The 20,622-nt window shown below is 42.2% G+C and overlaps 1 protein-coding gene across 1 annotated transcript in view; it reads right to left on the bottom strand.

Annotated features, from left to right (window-relative positions):
- PRR5 (proline rich 5) overlaps positions 1–8,826 on the bottom strand; it is an 87,402-nt gene extending 78,576 nt beyond the window's left edge. Inside the window, exons 1-2 of the mRNA XM_082763983.1 lie at positions 8,585–8,826; positions 8,398–8,464 (exon numbers count right to left, since the gene is read on the bottom strand). Coding sequence (XP_082620109.1) covers positions 8,398–8,464; positions 8,585–8,789 — 272 coding nt within the window. The 5' untranslated portion in view covers positions 8,790–8,826. The remainder of the gene's footprint in view (positions 1–8,397; positions 8,465–8,584) is intronic.
- Between the last annotated feature and the right edge of the window lie 11,796 nt (positions 8,827–20,622).

The following is a 20,622-nucleotide window of genomic DNA, read 5'->3' as shown; positions in this document are numbered from 1 at the left end:
TGCCTAAGGTCCTCCCATACTTCCAGAAGCTTTTCTCACCACTGTGGTCATCCCAAACCACAACACACCTATAACCATTACACGGGATCATACAGCAGTAGAGTTGGGTCATATCCAAAGATCAAACCACAGGTAATCCTGCCCTGGGTTGTGGAAATATTGCTTAGAAGCAGACTTGGATAAAAGCCATTTTGAGTTCTTCAGGGCTTTGTCAGATGTAACTAACCATTCTTTGGAAAGCTCAGGTTGAAAGAGTAAGAATCCCAATAAACATGTCACCTGTTTCATTGCTCTGCCCAACAATGCACTGTTCCCCGCCTTCCCTAAGAGCACAAAGCAAGAAGCCTTGAAGGGTATATCCCTTTATGTACACCACATCCAAGGCACATCCATCTGTCCTAGCACCTACTGGTGATGAGATTGCCAGAAAAGAAGATGTCCATGGTTTGGCTGGAAACGCCTCTATGAAGAATTGCAAGCCCATATATTTTTTCCATCAACTGCACCAATACAGCAAAGGCATCATCTAGATATCAGGCTTATCTTTGTGGATTTACATTCCATGCCCATGGCTGCGTGGGGCCCTAGAGAGGCCACACTACAAAACGTGCAGAGCCGTGGTGGCCTCTGCTTTAAGAGCAGCGTGTCAACCTTCATGCTTAGCCTGTTACAGGCCACACATCTGTGTGTACGTGTACACATGTATGCGTACAGGACAGTCCATACTGAAAACCAAAGGAAAAACAAACAATCTTTAGAAAAGAACCTGGGTTCAGCTAGCTGCTCTCTGACACCCCTAAGCTCTGCCTCAAACTCAAATGCCTAGAAAATCACGCCCCCCGATTCACGTCTTCAAAGGGTACACAGTGCTCCATTCTGCAAAGCCATGATTTCTAATTTCAATAGGCTTTTATTATTCTTGCCATTACAGATGTTAGGGCCAACAAGAAACATCCCTAGTTTGAACATTTGTGCGGGAAACAGAACATCCTTTTTCACAGGACTACGTGGTAATAGAATATCCTTATTTTTAGCAGTGATTTTCTTCTCCTGTTGTTTAACACCGAACAGAGAAACTGTTGCAACAAGCAAGCAAACAAGAAGGACAACAGGAGGGACACACTTTGCCTAAGCATTCATCATCCCTTTTGCTTGAATGAGCAGAAAAGCAAGGCAAAGAGAGAATGTGGGGAAAAGCACTGCATTTCTGCCTAAGCACACTGATGAAACATAGACTTCATAAACCCTAATTCCCTGCAGCATTCAACATCCATAGGGCACAAGGCTTGTTCTTGCAACAGTGGTGCTCAGTTTTAAATTGTTCCCCCAAAGCTGGATATTTACTCTCTAGGATATCTAAATACTGCTAAAGTTTCAGCTGAGAATTGGTTTTGTGTTTGTATCCTGCCTAATACAGGGTGGTCCTAGCTACTGAACCCAAGGGTTTAAGGCACAACAACAATAATAATAATAAAAAGGAATAAACAGTAGCTACAAAAGCAGATAAACAGGGGTCTGGAACTATTTGTTAAATAAAAATGACTAAGACTTTCAGAAGTAGCACCTACAGGACTCCCTGTATGCTACAAAATAATTATGAGGGACAGGATTAAAATGTGAATGATCAAGAAACCTGCACAGGAATTCAAGAAGGACCCCAGTGTATTCTGGGGGAGATATCAGCTCTGCAATTCAGTTGCATCTCTCATTAAACATTCTTAGAAACTCCATGAGAGGGAAATGAAGTTAACTGCATTTAAATCAGATAATAGATATTCTTTTGAATACTATTCTCCCAGCAAAAAGAGTAAAAAGGAACAATGCCAGTAGCCAATGTTAAAAACTTGACCCTAAAAAGAGCAAAAGAAAGGTATTTTCTACATATGATTACACTAGCATAAACCTTGCATCTTCTTCTTGGCTGGTGCCAGTCTTCAAATTGTATCTTCTGGTAAACTTTGAGAAATCTGTGATGATTGTAACAAGGTGTATGCAGTGCTGTAGATGGGAAAAAATATCTTCTGACTTCCTTTAATACTTTCTGGTCTCTGTATAACTGCAGACAATTCCAGTAGTCATACAAGCACACACTTGAGCTTGAGTGTCCCCAGGAAATTGCTTAATAGTGACAAATAAACAAAAGCCATACAGAATAAAAAATAATAGTAATAAAAACTGATGCTGGAATTGCACGTTATAGAATTAATTTGAGAAGCATGCTGTAATGCCATATTTGATCCACACAAGCAAATCTCACACACTTGAGCCAACCTCTGGCTTCTTATCTGAACTTTCCAAACATTTCAGTTATACAAAACTGCCTTGGACGTTTTATGAGAAGAGAGTTACTCTCAAAGTTTCCAACACTTCCTATCTTCAGGGATGCCAGAATTACCACAAGAATGTCTTTTGCCTGGCACTTTGCATAGGACAGATTCAAGACTCACTGATAGGACACAGCAAAGGATTTATACCGGGAATGACGCTTTATTTAGGAGTACAGGTTTAGTTATACCAAGCCAACCTAGTCATCCATTTAGTCTGATAATCCACTGCCAGTGGCCTCTGCTGAGTCCTCCACAGGAAGCTTAAAAAACAAGTCACAGTGGTCTTTGACAAATGCTGAATTCTGAAAATGCTGCCACTTCTGCACAACCACAAAACCGTGCTAACAAGTGGTAGCAGCCAAAAGCTAATTGAGACTCTCTGTATGTAACCATTAATGCCTGTACTTTAAGAGCAAATAAAACCAAGGCGCACCTATAAAGCAATGCAGACGGCAGTGGGTGTTCCTCTTCCAATTGATATTAATTTATTTATTGGAATCAATGGAAACTGCCACATTCAACCAGATGCTGGTATTTCTCTAGATCAGGGTACAAGGAGATCAGGGTACAAATTAATCAAATAAAGAGAAGTCACCTCCTATGCTTTCTGGAGAGAGCCTCAAAAGGATATGAATACAGTGGTAAATAAAACAACCAGCAGTACTGGCTTATGGGAGGTTGGATGAGCACATTCAAGCTGGATTAATGCATTTTCTAGAAGAAGGTTTAATTTTGCTAAGCCTCCTGATTTCCTTTGAAACCAAGGCAACAAATTTCATAGTTTTGTTTCTTCTTACTTTCTACTTCAAACAGACAATGCAGGAAGCAAAACCCTGGTTCCAAGTCATTCGATGAGGAAACTTTGGGGCTCAAGTTTTACTTAATTAAAGGAGGGTCATCTGTAAGCCAGTGTTGTAAATGTTTGCTATTTTTTTTTACCTGCTGGCACTCCAATTAACCATTCATGCTAAAGAAAGTCAAACAATCACCAATTATTAAAGTGGCCACTATGAATCAGAATAAAAATATTGCTTCCAATCTAGCAGCATCACACCATCTTGGAGCATTTATTACTCTGCCTGTTCTGCAGTAAGAGCATATCTAATTTATATAAACCCTGATCTATTCCAGGATATGACAAGAAATTCAGAGGAGGAAAGATTACATGATAAGACATCAAACCACCCAAGAGAGGCACATTATCGTCCCAGCTGGTCGTTCAGTTGTCCCTTTAATTAGACTTTTCTTGAACAGACCCACCTTGTATCTGAAGAGAGGAACAGGAAAATAACCACTGCTATACAGCAATGCCACTAAACTGATTAGCTTTATGTTCAAAATCGCAACCCCTTCATATTCTTGGAACCACGTTCTAAATAATACCTCAATCCCAAATAAACTGATTAAATTCAAACCATCAAGCGTACTATCTCGGACTGAAAAAATCCTGGCATTTGCCCAAAGCAGCCATCCCTCCTCTGGCTGCAGTGTGTTTCGGATCACAGCTCTCAGCCCTTGCATTTGTGCACTGCCCAAGACTTCAGAATAGCTGCACACTCCTTGGAAGTTACTTTGCACATTTTGGCAAGTGCTCAATGCTGTGTCAATGGTTGGAACTTAGAGCAGGAAAATGCCCGAAGTATTTTACTTTCCAGATTTTCCTCAAGGTAATATAACATGGATCCAAGAACACAAAATATCAGAGTCAATGTAAACCAAGGAATATTTCTAGTCTGAGCTGCTGTGCTCACCACAGGAAAGTGTCTTCCATCACTTCCCTCTTCCCTTGCTGTGTGACCAAAAAGGCATAGCATAAGTTACAGCATTTGTTTTACATAATACTGGCATGCATTTCAGCTGCCAACAAGACACATGTTCATGTATTTCCTAGACCACAGGCTCCTATAAGCTAAAGATGGAATGAGATCTATTAATTCATCCAATCCATCTCTTTCCCTACAGGCACTAACCCAAGCTCGCAGAGAGTGACCCTGTCCCTTTTGGTAGACAACTCCAGGGAGTTCAGAAGTTGACTCCAAGCAGTGTAGCCAGTCTGTTAACTAAGAAATGTTTCTGAAGACCCCACCCCAATCCCCAGGAACAGCTCAGCCAGGGCAGATGTGATACTGAGCTGCCAGCCCTGAAGGACATATTCCAGGGTTCTCCAGGAGCTGTTAAAAAAAAAAAAAATAAAAAAAAATAAAACCACAACCAACAGAGCTACCAGCATTTTCCATGGAAGATTATTTAGCATCATTCCAACAAGAAGCTTTTCTGATGCTCAAGTTCCATTTTCATCTGCAGCCCATCAAGTCTAGTTACACACCCTTGCAAAAGCTTAAGTGCTTCTCTCTCAAGTAGATGCACCTAAAATTGTCGCTATCATTGCTTCAACTCAGTCATCAGTTTGAAAATCTACACACACTAAGCATTTCCTCATAATCAGTCCCTTCAATCTCCTAATTAGCTCTTTCCCTCCCCTCTCAAACTTTCAAAAGGTCCAGGGAGCCTTCTGAATTATTACGTAACCCAGGGAGCCAGATGCAGCCACAGCACACACACAAAGTCTACTGCTCTTCCATTCGCAACCAGGACATAGCAGACAACGGCACTGCCTTATCTCACTTCTAACAGCCATGTCTGGTCACAGGCCCTCGATTCATTTCAACTCTGTCACTTTCAGTGTGTCCTTTCACATCCACTACTCATGCTAGCCTACCATTCATCTGACTGTCCTACTTCCACCCCACAGTCCCTTCAGATGGTTCTGCACTGCTGGTCAGCCCACACCGCAGGAAGATTCATTGCCACTGACTGCAGACACCGAAATTTTACATGTGAAAAGGTAAAATACACTGAGCTCTTCTGATGTCTTTCATGTTCTTTCTTTGGTAGTCATCAGTGTGATATCCGCATCACACCAGAAGAGAGCATGACTATATTTTATTCTCATACATCACGAAGTTTCCCAAAAGAGCTTCTGCTTTATCTGCTTGCACAAGCAGCATAAAGGGTACATGTGTGATGATACCCATAATCTCTCGGTTCAACACTGCACCCCAAACTGCTCCTCAGCCTCTCAAGCAGATTGAATTTCAGCCTGAGCAACACAAAGGCGTATATTGTGGCTAGCTGATGGGCAGGAAGGGATTTTGGTTTTACAGTTCCTGTGAGCCTTCCAGCAGTCACAGGGTAACATGACAGAATGTAAACATCTTTGAAGTGAAAACAGCTTTGAATAAAATGGACGTCTCTTTTTTTCCCCATGCCTGTCTTTGTTTCAGATCTGTAATAACTACAAGTAACAGTCTTAAACTCAATTGTCTAAGCAAGGGAATTCCCACAATCATTATGTGGCATTTTCTGATTTAGCTGTCACATTTCATTTAGCATTCTGCACTGGTCCTACAGTTTGGCTTGCCTGAAAATTTTAAATACAAATGTATTTGCAGGATGGCGTGAAAGAACACCATCAGAATTTTACCTCACACCACAGCTCCTCACTCAGCTCCCTCCTCCCCTCTCCCATATACGTGGATCTTGCAGCGACTGAAAAAAACACTTGAACAGAAAAATCTTTACCTATTTTTTCCCCCTATTAAAAGACTTTTACTGACCTTTCTGCTGAAACAGATCTAAACCACTGTTTAAACAATGCTTTAAAATTGCCAACAACTTGAAACACAGAAATCTTGAACAGGCAAGTGATGTCTATAACAGCAATGAATAGCAACACTTAATTCAAACAATCCTTATATTGTACTTCCCATCTTCAAAGGGCTACATACACACTAGATAAAGGGCTACATACACACTAGATAATTAATCACTTTTTTTTTTTTCCCCACACAAATTTGCCATTCTTGTCCTAAGAAACCATAGGGAAAGCAAACAGCACCAGCAAGACATGCTTCTGGACAACCATTTGTCATTTCCTCTTTTCTTAGTGCTCAATGAGTCCTGGACCACAGATGTAGCCAGATAATTACCAGCTCTCAAAATTCAACAGTTCCTTCAGACACTGTGGCCAGGGCTATAGGAAAGGCAAATTTTCCATTGATATGAAGACATTTTTCTATCAGTAGTGTTAAAGCACTTAAACCCATTAGATCACAGAATCACAGAGTCATCTAGGTTGGAAGAGACCTTGAAGATCACCTAGTCCAACCTCTGACCTCACAGAACCAGACCGAATCGCTCTCCTTCTGGAGCAAGGATGCTCCTTCCCACAAACAGGACCAACCTAGGCAAAAGCTGAACACAGCTCAGCTATCTGCGTAGAGATATGTGAGATCAGAACATACTTCAGAAATTATAATGTCACTACTGTGCAGCAAAAAAGCTCTGATTTTCCCTTTGGTGAAGAGCTTTTTGCTTTGCATTTGTGGTTTGTTAACAAACACACGTGCAAGAAGGATGCTTTAAAGGAAAATGAAATAGGCCAGAGTGCCAGCTGGCACAGATTGTTAGAGCTGCCAACTCTGGACCAATCTACCTTGTTTAAGCTAATACCCACTACAACATTTAGCTCTGTTGTTGAAACAGGAAATGTTATTTTTAGCCATTACCTATTATTTTTGTGCAAAGAGTAATTGCCACTTACAGTTCTGTTACAGGTCTTGCATTTTATCATGTGTGTTTATGAAGTTGTTCATTAATCACGCTGGCTTTTACACACATACACAAAGCAACAAACAAACAAAACAAACAAAAAAAACAAACAAATAATAATTTTGCTGGCTCACTTTATTGTGGCTACATTTTACAACTAATTCTATCTGCCATAAAAGTTGAAAGACAATGCCTCTAGAACAGAAGTTGGGGAAGGAGGGAAGTGACTGTAACTGTAAAGATCAGATTTTCTTTGACCTGCTCAGGGCTTGATTTTCTGAAATGGTGAAGACTCAGAACTTGACCTGCACTACTGGCTGACACAGAAAGGTTTCCATCAAGGTCTCCCACAGAACTTTGGATATGAAAGTTTGAGAACTAAAAAGAAAGTACTGAGAATCTAGCAGTTTTCTCTGGAGCCTAAACACAAACCTATGAGTGTTAAAAATCCAGCTCTGTCTTGGGCAATGAATTCTTTTGGAAATTCCTCTTACACTGTCTGCTTTGTATTATCTGTTTATTGCATATCCACTGAGAAGACGTCTTAATTCCCTATTCCTTCCAGACTTTTCCCCTAATTAGGTCATTAATAAGAAAGATGAAGTATTGTCATTCTACCAATGGTGTGTATTATAAATATGAAATCCCTGTCAACATGTTTCACTGTAACATATGAATAGACTACCATGGGAAAGAAAAAAAACCAATCACCAACAACTGGGGTTATACAAAGCATTCATTTGACTCCCAGAAATAAGTTTCAGAAGCACTATTCTTTGGTTAGGGGAGAAGTTATGAACAAGGAATAGTTTTGCAAGGCAGCACCACAGTCCTAAATCCACCTATCTGCTAGATGTCAAGTGTGTCTTATTGTATAGCTGGCCTATACTGTACTACTTCTCTTATTCAAACTGTAAGGAAGCTGCCTCATCATCACCTAACACTCCTCTCTTCCCTTAAGAAACTCATCTGTGCATGAGACTTCGTGAGACAGAAAAACAAAAGCCATTTATTTCAAAGGAAGCATCAAAATTTAGACTTATCTTTTGATAATTAATCACCACCCTGATAGATGCAGAAACTGATTATTTCCTGTGATTTAAAATGAAATGCTTAAAAGCACACCGGCTAGAAATCAGAAGCAGTAGAAAAACTAAATCATTTCCTCACTCCCTTTTCTCAGGCTGCCTGCTCTTGTACCCTCCACAGTATTAAAAGGCTGGTGTGCATCCAACTTAATGCATTCCCGGCGAAAATGACGACACTGGACCTTTATCGATGCTCGCCCGATCAACAGTGACCTCGCACGACACATGCACACGGCTGCAGTGACCAAAGACCATCACCCACTACACGATGGAAACACGCACACCTTCTCTGCAATTGACAAATAAAAGCATAAATAATTCTGCAATAAATAAATGGGTAAGTATATCCTACATGCGCACATGGAGCTTACTTGCATGAATAAGGCTTCCAGCAGCCGACCCGCAGGATCCCGGTGCCCCCAGCAGCTCTTCCGGACCCTACAAGAAAGGGGATGAGCGCCAAACGCAGACCCCGCCGCGACGCCTACCCAGCCCCAGGCCCCCCGCCCCAAGCGGTCCCGAACAAAGCCGGGAGCCCCCCGGCCGCCCGCCCCTCACCTCCCAGCGCCGAGGGGAGCCCCCAAGCTCGGCCCCAGCCTCCGGCCACCCCCCACTGCCGGCGCGGAGGGGCCGGGCCGGGCCGTGTCGCACAATGCGCGGCCGCGGGGGCGGAGCGGGGCGGGGAGAGGCGCGGCGCGGCGGCAGCTGGGTGAAGGAAGCTGGCGAATAGAATAAAATAAAATATGAAATATAAAATATACATAACATAAAATGTAAAGTAAAATAGCGCAGCCCCCTCTCCCCCAGCCCCGCTCTGCCCGCGCAGGCCCGCCCGGGCGCCCCATGGCCTCGTGGGTGTGGCCCCGCAGCCCGGCCCGCTTGGGGGGGCGCAGGGCCTTGGGCCAAAACGTGCGACTTGGCAGAGGGGAGTTTTGGTGAGTGACTGGATCCAAAGCTTAAATCCGCAGGGATTTAAACCAAGGCAGATTTTATACAGGTCGATTCCACCGCGTCTCTTTCGCAGCTCCTTCGGCTGCTCCCACCTGCTTCAGCGGAGCTGGGCAAGGGAGGGGCCGTGCCAAGGAGTGGGCACACGTCTGGGTATTTCTGCTCACGGCATCCCACTACTGTCCCACCGGCACCAAAACCCGTGGTCTTCTGGTCTCTGGAGGGGCTGCTTACTATTTTTCTGCCCAGTTTGGTGGCAGCTGGGTAGCAGTGAGGGAGCATGTGGAATGGATCCAGCGTTTGTTCAGAATACACTTTGTACAGTAACAGGGTATCAGGGAAACTAAGCATTAAAACACAAGGGCTCCTCGATTTGCAATGTTCAGGTCAAATTATGCACTTGAAGCAATTAAATTACACAGTTGTCTGTTTCCTGTCTTCTCTGTAGTCAACAGAAGCACATGGGTTGTCACTGGGTATTTATACCTTCAGAAATCACGATGTTTCACTACTCAATCACAAGACTCTCAAGTCCATGACAAAGTAGTGCAAGAATCACAAAACATACACAATGATATTCCTGTGGTTTCTCATCAGCTTAACTGACCACATAAGCCTGGAGAAGCTACCATTGTCCATCTAAACCCGAGGCGAAAGAATGAAGGGAGTGTCCCTGACTGGAAAGAAGAGTTAATCTTAGGATCATGGGGTAGTTTTCTCCCCAGATCACGCATATTCTTCTTCAATACCATGGACTTTTTTTCATACAGTAGGGTCTCTAGGGCAAAATAAAACCCTTGGAAGAGATGTTTTCATATGTGCTTTTTAAGTTGTCTCAATTTTAGAAATCTAAACAAAATGATAAACAAAACAAAACAAAACAAAACAAAACAATTAATGAACACGCAAAGGAACCTGAGCCAGGTGTTTGACCCAGAGGTTTTCACAGAATCACAATTAACCAACTCTGGTTTTCTTGGTAGGAACTGGTATCTAAAATTGTCCTCAGAAGTCTCAAATACATTTGCTTGTTTTGCAAAGCAAAAATGTACAAGTTGCATTATCTCTAATTATCTCTAGAAAGCTTAGCTAAAAAAAAAAAAAAGTAAAAAAAAAAAAGTATATGTCCTATCAAGTATGAGAAGGAGAGAATTAGTGCTTAGAGCTGACTTTGGTGATGGCTAGGCCCCAGGATTGTACCAAAATCTAAAACCTGTCTGCACCCATCCATAGCCCAACTGATGTCCATCAATACTGCACAGGCACAAAAACTCTTCTGTTAGGAACCTCTTGCAGGATCAGAGCCTTATTTTGTAGTATTAGTTTGTATTGACTGCTGGCTAGGTGGAATATCATCCATTAGAAATGGCCAAACAAAGCATGCCCAGGAAAGCAGCAGAAGCTAACTCAACAGACAGCTAAGCTCATCCCTGCTCCCCATGTGACACATCCTCCTTTCCCAGAGCCAGCCTCATATTTCCACCTGAAAACATGCTTCCAGCAAGACAGGAGTCTGGGATTTTCTCTGCCCAAGGGATTTTGCTGCTCAGTGCAGATCATCTGCCAGACAAGGTAAACATTCCACACAAGGAGGTGCTAGGTCTTGGGAGCTATCCTACTGATAGAGCCTGGTCTGACTTCCATCCCTTTCCATTTTCCTGCACCAGGTGATCAAAGGGAGCAGAGGGATAACAAGCAAAACAGCTGAGACATGGAGAGAAACAGCAGCAGCTTTTACCCTGGATCACCAGCTCCATGATCTGCCTTTTCCTCCCTTGGGTGCAGTTGCCGAGGAGGCTTGATTAAGTGGCAAAACTCAGCTGGAATATTTGCAAGGAGCAGGGCGGCTTTCACCCACAATGTTACTCACCAGGCCAGCCCAAGTGGCAGCAGTGAAGGCAGCAGGAGCCACGCTTGCAGCCTGCATCAGCTATGCTCAGGCAGGTTCCAAGACGGTGCTGCAAGAACCATGGTCATCCATGTGCTATAGGAGACTGCTTGTGCTCATGTCCTCAGGCTGCCAAAGAGACAGAAGATCAGTAAAGTTAATTTTAAGCCAACATTTCCTGGTGCCTCATATGCTGAAGTGGCACCTTTTTTTTAGATGTCTCAGCTATGGCAGCAGAAAGAGTATGTAGGGCTGTTGGAAATGTAGGGTGTTAGCTGTTAGCATTCTTTTTGTGCCCTCAGTGGTTCACAGTCATCAAAACAAGGGCAAAATTATTGCCTCCCAAAGTAGAAGCTGCACAACAAAAGTTGTGGATGGAAGGAAATTTGCACTGGAACAAACACAGGAAACCACAGAGCTGCAGAAAGGATGAGTTAATGGAAAAAGGTTGATGTCCTGATACTGGGTAAGAGCTATGGAAAACTACAAGCTCAGATTGTCAAGGAGTATCACTACCAGCATGTGTCCCCAGTTAAGCTGTAGCATGTCTACTCCAGGTAGCTTCATTCCACAGGTATTACTAGAGGCAGATCATCTGCAAGAACAACAATACCTTTCCAATCAGGCATTTTTTTAAACAGTTAAGTGAGAGCACATAGGAAAGGTTAGTTTTCACCAGTGGGTTAAAATACAAGGTCAGAATTACTTTACTTCCCAGAGTTACAGGTTTTGTGTGCACACTCGTTTTACAGGTCCCTACTGCTGAATCTCCTCAGATTGCAAGTGATCATTGTAGATCTGAGGATGGGAAGCTCAGCAGAATTGAAGAGGAACCATAAACACAATGCTTGAAATGCTTGTAGCAAAAAGGTACAGGGTAGACAGCGGAAAAGGCAACCGAGGCTTGAGTAGATGATTAAATAGCTTCCTCAGCTATGGGGCAACCGGGATAAAGACCTTTAACTTCTGATCCTTGATTTAGCCACAGAACTTTGGATTCCTTCTCCATTTAAGTGGCTCAGAAGTAAGATGCCTGTATCATACAGCCTTCTTCCTACACCCCGTCTCACTGCAAAATAATTACCCCCCTTATCTAACTAAGCATAAGAAGCCTTTTCTTTGTTTCTTGGCTAGAGAAATTGCTCATTGTAGATGTCTTTTTCATCTGAGGAGGAAAGACCTTCTGATTAAGAATGTCCCCAGGCAACTGTATCTTACCTTTTTTATGAGCTTGTTAGTTTTTGCTATCAGCCTAGGATGAAGTGAGTATTTAGGAATGGAGTGGGATCTGTTTTACAACATAATGGATAACAATTTATTTTTCTGTAGCCTTTTATCCAAGAATACCAAATACTTCACTAATACTAATTACCACTCTCAAAGCATTCTGTTAAGACACTGATAGCTATTTCTTAAATTTCTATTTTATAAGCAGGTATGAGTTGCTGAAAGGCACATAACAAATCAGCAATGTATACTGACACGCATCTTAGACATCCTGCATCCCTTCTCACATTGCGTCTCGGTGGTCCAGGAACTTTCCAACCTCAACTGATGCCTCAAGTGATAAGTTAAAATGTAAGCACTTCAGTGACTCTTTACATGAAGATGGCTGCTATCAAGCATTCAGCAAACAGAAAACAGATTTGAACACTAGAACTGTTTTTTTTTTTTTTTTTTATTATTTTATTTTTTTATTTTGGAATTGTTTGGCCAGTACTGGGGGATACATGACATAAAACAGATGTTTTGACTTAGTTTGCAGAGAAGTAAAGGGAACTGCTGTTTAGCCAACACTACAAAAAAAAAAAAAAAAAAAAAAAAAAACAAACACAGCATCTTTAATGATATAATTCAGTGTTATGTCAGCCCTAAGCACAGTTATTGGTAACAGCACTGTACTACCATGCAGAGATGCCAGCTGGGATCACTGCTCTTTTCATGCTTCACATTGCTCAAACCCACAGGTTTAGCCAGAGCCTACCATCCTGAACCTACCATCCCACAGACAAGATGGCTACAACCATGAAGGGGACCATCCTCCTACCTGTTTTTATCTCATCTTGTAAACCAACCAGGACTGGGTATGGCAGGAATTCTCAAATGAAGCTTTCATTAGGAAAAGACTCTCAAAGCTAGACAAACTTCTGACCTACCCTGGTCAACAGATCCTGGGACTTTCTCAGCCATGCTGAGTGTCTCATGACTTCCTCAAAGCAGAACAGCTCTAACAGGGGAGGCTAAGAAAAGCTTTGAATCTTAAGAAACATTGCAGGAAATAAATAACATTTCTGTACTGATTTTCTCTGGGTACTGCAGGGACTGTTGCAGGTGTTTCCTTGATGTAATGTTTCTGCCCTTCTGAGTCAGTAGCACACTTTGATCCAGGGAGTTGGGTTACAGCACTTCTCTGGCCATCCTTTATAAGGTCCTACGGGACCTCTGAATTGGGACCACTGTTCATTTCACCACTAGATCTGTTTCAACGGATACGTCCATTCCTCCCCCACCCAAGATACCATATGGCATGGCTGACTTGCTACTAAGCAGTTGCCAGACTCCATGGCAGCACTGACTGCATTTCCTGCATAAGTTATTCTCATACCTTATGAGGTCATTAAAGCTTGTCAAGTGCTGAGGGTCTTTCTCAAAGCAGAGATGGAACATAATTATGATTAATTTTCTCAGAACAATGAGATTCTGAAGTGTGTAATAACAGACTTTGTAAGGGAAATGTTTGGCTAAAAACCCACATGTATCAATCAGCAGTTGGAGGTTCTTATGAAAATATGTTCATTTTAATATGTCTCATTTCATATTTTTTTTTTGGTTTATGTTGCACTGTTGAGGCTTTTCTTTAAGAGAGGCTGTTCTCTTCTTGAAGAACTGTTTTTAATACCCTGAAGAACAAACTCACAGTAGTCCTATGTAACAGATTTTAAATATTAATAATGGCAGGCTAGTAATGCTGTAGGGAGTAATAAGATCTCTCCTTTAAAATCTATATATCAAAATGACTTTATATGTAACATTGCAAATCTGATGCTCAAGTAATAAAATAATAATTCATACATATTTTCTCCCTTATACCCACTGTTGCAACAGTTCTTTCAAAAAAGGTTACTACTACTATGAAAAGATTTGAAGTTTCTGTAATACAGTATAACCTATCTTTGTACAGCCACTGCTGTTCCTAAATAAACATTTGATCTCCTTAATGTATCTAGGTACATTGCTTGCATAATGACTGAATGCCCTGGACCGTTTAAATCAGCCCCATTTCATTTATCCTTTCTCTAACACTTGTTTGCAGTAGCTCTCATGGCTGACCTTTCTCGACAAATACAAGTGAACTCAAATCTCACATGCAGGGGTTACAAATTTCTGGAGTTTAAACTGCTGGCCTCTACTGGCTACATAAGGAAATGGGATGTCACTGCAGACACCATACAGCTCTTTTAGGGAAAGGAGAGCAACAGAGGCTGACAAAATTCTTGCTATTCATGAGTCTAATTTTCTTTGGGAATGGCTGAAGACAGTGGGAATCATAAATTATATTATAGTATATTACATATTTAGTATGATCATATTATATCATATAACATGTCATATCAAAGTGATGATAGATAGTTTGCTACTCAGCAAGATCCAAGGTCTCAATTCTCTTCTGAGAATTCTCTTCAAGGTCTCTTCTGTATTTTCAAAACATCAAGAGGCATATCCATGTGGATATATAGGCGTGTAATTAGGTAAGTAGCAATCCTGCTTAAGGACATATTTTCTATCACAAGCAAGTCTGGTTCCTGTTCACAAGATCCTGGTATTTCTTAAGAAGGCTTTGTGGGAGAAAAAAAAAAAAAATCTACCAAGAAATATCCTTGATCATGGAGAAACTCATGGTCATTTAGGAGTTTCTCACTGATACCCTGAAGAGGGACAATTCAATGAAGTTTGAGAGAGGAAAGCACTTATCAACATGGAAAAATTAATAACCTATGCAAATAATTGGAAGAAAAGCTTGTGTACCACCAGAATGATAAACACTGCCTGTGTAATTCATCTCCTCTGGAGAACATCTGCTCTGACAGGGTTATTATCAGGTGGTCAAAACAGACAGGTACAGGTATAACACTTTCTGCTTCTGCCTAATCTGAGGTTTTCAATCTTTCTAGCTGCCAAACACAAGCCCACTTAGCAATACAGTGCCTTTTTCATTTGCACATTTTGGTGGTTCCAAAAAATTCAAAAACATCAAGGAGTCCACAAATCAGTGTGGAAAATCATTGATTTAAATGTTTGTCTCAGGAGCAGACAAAGTCCATTGTATGGAATATTAAGCTTTCAGAAGAAAAACAGTGTAGAAGAGTATACTAGGAGCAAGTCATGGATGAGCAAGGTGTGTGGAAACAGTAGTGGGGTATTTGTTGGCTCCTACCTGCTTAGACAGTGGAAAATTTCTGTGCACTCCTAAGGAATACATCATTCCTACCACAGAAAAAAGCATTAAGTGCCATTCACAAAAAGGCAAGATCTATTCCAAAAAATGTTTAGAGCTCTTCCTCCCTTTCCTTCCCCCAAAGATGAAAGATGTTATCTATGCCACATGCTGCAGTTTCTGCTCTAATAAATACCTTTGTTTAATGAATAATATGTAGGAAAAAATTCCATAATGTAAAAGACTGATTAGACCAGCCACAAAGTCACTGAAGAGTTTCAGTGATATTGCATAACATCTTCTGATGATGATGCCTTTTTTTTTTTTTTTCTGTAGAAGTTACTTGTTTTCCTTTTACCATGCTTCTTTCTCACATTCTCACAAAGTATGGACTTTATATACACTACTGGATAAGAGACAGAAAAGGGCTTCCTTATTCTCTCAAAGAAATTTTCCTCTGCCTTTGCAAAAGCTTAAGACCAGTGTCTCAACCCAGAGAGGCAGATGGAGAGCCTGGAGCACAAGTTACTTAGGGAGTACCTTGCTGATGCTAGGCCAGATGTTCTGCAGAGGGGAAGTCTTATAGATCTAATGACTTTTAAAGAAGCAGGGGAGGATGTGCCTCTGCCTGGGCCCATGGCAGTTTCAGCCCATACTGAGCTGAGGAGAAGGGAAGTAAAAACAAAGCTACTGAACCAACATTAGGAGAGGTTTGGTGAATATGATGCTGCCTCACAGGGTTTAGAGTCACTTGTGAGTGTCCGAGACGAAACATAGCCAATGCCTCTGCCCAGGGCATCAAGACAGCAGTGCACCTGATGACCAAAGTCAGAGAAAAGAAGTGCCCATCTCTCCTCTTCAGATCATCTTCGAGCAGCCTCAACCCAGAGCAAGACCACCAATGTGCAGTGTACAGTACACAGTACAAGACAGTTACTGCCCTAAAGGCTGACAGCTGAACAGAGACAGGCAAAAAGAGATGCACAAAGAGGTATGGTGATCTGATGATTCATTCTCAGAACTTTTTGAAAAGTGTAGTAACAAAATAAAGTCTTTTTTTTTCTTTTTTTTTAAAAGAAAAAAAAAAAAAGAAAAAAAGACCAAAAAAAAGGTTTTTTTTTTCTTTTTTTTTTTTTTTAAAAAAGAAAAAAAAACAACTATGATGATTCAATCCAGGTCAATTTGCTAACTCATTTTAAGAAAGCCATCAGATTGTGTGATAGGATCCCAGGTTGGCCAAAGCTTTGATTATGAATCTGTCAAGACCTTTTCCTTCATAGCGAGCTCCTCAGAGAGGACCAAGGTGTTCAAATGCAGAGAAAAAAAAAAAAAAAAAGTCTGTAAAAAAAAAAAAGAAGAAAAAGGAGGACCAAAGAAAACATGTCTGCTACCTGATGGGGAAGGTCTCCTCAGAGACAAGGACATAGGCAAAGCAGAGACGTTTAATGCCTTCTTCACCTCTGTCTTCAACACTGATGCTGGGCTTCAGGACCCTGGGTGCACTGAGCAGGAGGACCATGATGATGGGAATGACAAACGTCCAACTGTCCCTGAACGTGTGTGGGATTTGCTGCTCTGCCTGGATCCATACAAGTCCATGGGTCTGGATGGGATTCATCCTAGGGTGCTTAAAGTGCTGGCTGATGCCATCACAGGACCTCTCTCAATTATTTTTCAATGGTCTTGGGAATCTGGAGAGGTCCCAGTAGACTGGAAGCTGGCAAATGTTGTCCCAGTTTTCAAGAAGGGCAAGAAAGAAGACACTAGCAGTTACAGGCCTATCAGTCTCATGTCAGTGCCTGGTAAAATTATGGAGATTATCCTTGAAATTACTGAAGCACATCTGGGGGACAATGTGGTCATTTGTCCCAGCCAACATGGGTTCATGAGGGGTAGGTCCTGTTTAACAAATTTGATTTCCTTTTATGATATCACCCATCTAGTCAACCAAGGGAAACCAGCTGATGTGATCTTTTTGGACTTCAGCAAAGCTTTTGACACAGTTTCCCATAGGATCCTACTGGACAAAATGTCCAGCATACAGCTAAACAAAAACATCATATAATGGGTGAGCAATTGGCTGACGGGCAGGGCTCTAAGGGTTGTGGTTAATGGGGCCACATCAGGATGGTCACCAGTGGGGTCCCCAAAGACTCCATTTTAGGAGTCCTCTTCAATGTTTTTATAAACGATTTGGATGTAGGACTAGAAGGTGTTTCGATCAAATTTGCTGATGACACCAAACTTGGAGGAGTTGTGGACTCAGATGAGGGTGGAAAGGCATTGCAGGGGTATCTGGACAGATTGGAGAGCTGGCTGATCACCAACCACATGAAGTTTAACAAAGGCAAGTGCCAGGTCCTGCACCTGGGATGGGGCAACCCTGGCTATAGGTACACACTGGGTGATAAGATGTTGGAGAGCAGCCCCACAGAGAGGGATCTGGGGGTTGTGGTTGACAGCAAGTTGAATATGAGCCAGCAGTGTGCCCTGGCAGCCAGGAGGGCCAACCGTATCCTGGGATGCATCAAGCATGGCATCGCTAGTTGGTCGAGGGAGGTGATTGTCCCGCTCTACTCTGCACTGGTGTGGCCTCACCTTGAGTGCTGTGTGCAGTTCTGGGCACCACAGCACAAGAAGGACATTAAACTATTGGAGAGTGTCCATAGGAGGGCGACAAAGATGGTGAAAGGCCTAGAGGGAAAGATGTATGAGGAGCGGCTGAGGGCACTGGGCCTGTTCAGCCTGGAGAAGAGGAGGCTGAGGGGAGACCTCATCATGGTCTACAGCTTCCTCACGAGAAGGAGTAGAGGGGAAGGAGCCAATCTATTCTCCTTAGTCACCAGTGATAGCGACCCATGGGAAAGGTGTCAAGCTGAAGCAGGGGAGGTTTAGTCTAGACATCAGGAAGAGGTTCTTCACTGATAGGGTGGTTGCACACTGGAACAGGCTCCCCAGGGAAGTGATCACTACACCAAGCCTGTCTGAATTTAAGAAGCATTTGGACTGTGCATTTAGTCACGTGGTCTAAAATTTTGTGTAGACCTGTGTGTTGCCAGGAGTTGGACTTGATGATCCTTATGGGTCCCTTCCAATTCGGAATATTTTATGATTCTATGAAAGGCTGAGAGAAAGGCTGGTCATGACTCTCAAGGCTGAGAGAAAGGCTGGTCATGACTCTCAGTCTATATTCTTAATATATTTCTTAATTTCTCAGCTCTCAAAGAAATTATGTCAGCATAGGGGTATGGCCTGAAGCATACTCATTGCTTTTCAACAAGCTTTTGGTTGTTGTAGTGATGCAGGTACTCTTGCAGAAGTTCCTGCTCCCAGGACTGGCAGCAAATGACTTGCTTTCCAGCCTCACTGGTACACACAGGCAGACAAGAGGGTGCCTGTGGTGAGGAATCAGCTCCTAGGCCTTCAGGACAAGAATAGCCAATATGCTGTAGATGAATATAAAGAGGGAAGATGTCATTAGATCCACCCACAAGCTAGACTTCAGTGAAACTGAACAGGAACTTTCAGTATGCAAAACTTGGAAAGAGGACATTTCTAAAGAAAGCCACTTGCTTTGTCAGTATTTTGGGGGTGGTGGGTGTGATATTCACAGTGTTGAGATACTGAATTTGTAAAAAGATTGAGAGGATGCTTTAGCTAAGAAACCCTAACAAGTATCTGTTTTGAACAGACTCTATCAAATCTGATTGAAGCTATCAAAGGAGTCAACTTTAAAATGGTATTGCCACATATGCTGCCAATGATGTAAGAGATATGTTTGTTTACTTTTGTAAGTTACTCTTACAATGAGTTTTTCCCTATTATGCTGTGCATTACAGAAGGCTGCAGAATCAAATACCAGCACAATCCTCATCACTATCTCCCAAAGTATGAAAGTGTGTTATGCATACCGAAATAATTGTCAACAAAAGTCTGATGACACTGACTTTCCTTTTTCTGCCAACAGTTCAAGATTTCAGTACTACCAAGTCAATTTTTGCCCAGTGGTTTCATTTTTTAATCTATTCTGTACGTGGGCACAAGGAAACATGTCCCAGCTAAAAGCCACATCTTCACCGACATTAACTCTCTAGAGCACCACCATATAACTGCAAAGGGAGTACAAGCTGTTCTGTGAACACTGCTGTGTTACGCTGAAAACAAGACTGAACAGAGATGTCAGAAATTCTCCTGTCTGCTTTCTTATCCTTTGTTGCCCCCAGAAAACACCCGTGTCCACCACTTAACCCTGCTTATCCAGAGTCTGTGTTGCTCAAGGGAAGATGTTCTTGCTCAGCCCCTGCAGTGAGACTTCTGCATGGAGTCCTTAAACCAGGGCTTTCAGATCTGGCTTTCAGGAATATCCGTGTCCACTTAAGCTAACTGAACAGGCTCCTTCTACAGCCCATGTGGAGATGGCATTAGAGTTGTGCTGTAGGCTAGGCATGGTCAACAAAGGCCTGAAGATCATGTGAAACCACCAGACTAAGGGTGTCAAGACATAGGGCATGGACTGGTGACAAATGGCTGCTGCAAGATAGAGGCAGTGTATCATAGAATCATTAAAATTGGAAAAAAGACCTCCAGGATCATCTGGTCCAACCATCCCTCTACTACCAATATCACCCACCAAACCACGTCCCTAAGCACCACAACAATACCTCCACGTGGAATCAGTTCTCAAAAATTACTTCTCCTGCACTAACACATTATTAATGCAGGCAACAAACTCACAGTCCTGACAAAGTGTTGTGACCCTCCTCTTGCCTCTGCTTAAGCCTGTTTCTTCCATTTTGTCTCCTGTGGTTGCATTGTTTTCCAACAGGAGAGTTTATGGTAGTAAATTTAAGCATGCATGCAATTGTCCACAGGCCTGGAGTGAAAAAATCCTATGACTAAATGAAAGTCATCCACACATGAAACTGGGCACACGCAAGACTCAGGGAGGCTGAGGACTTTCCACCCATCATGCTCTTCCAGCATTTCTGCCCAACAACACCAAATGAATTAAGAAGTCTCAGGAAAAAATATCAGCAGTGCACAACTTCGCTGCAGAAAATTATTCCTCGCTCAGCAAAAAATAAAAGAAAGTGATTAAAACAATGTGAACAATTCGTATCATTCCACTTAAACAGCCTTTCAAAAGGCTGTGTGTGGACATGCCACAATTATTCATTTCTAAGCTGTATCTCACTACTGTTATGATGTGGATTCTGCAAACTGGCTGTTCGAAGCACTGTGCGTCTGAACTCACTGGATCATGACATCCCCTCTCTCTTGTTTGAAAGAGGGAGTTAGTTTTCTCCAAAGAGCTTGCCAGAGGTT

The sequence above is a fragment of the Aythya marila genome (assembly GCF_965140915.1).
Source record: "Aythya marila genome assembly, chromosome: 1".
Taxonomy (NCBI): Eukaryota; Metazoa; Chordata; class Aves; order Anseriformes; family Anatidae; genus Aythya; species Aythya marila.
Note: the sequence above shows the minus strand (reverse complement) of the source record. Positions and strands in the feature narration are given on the sequence as shown.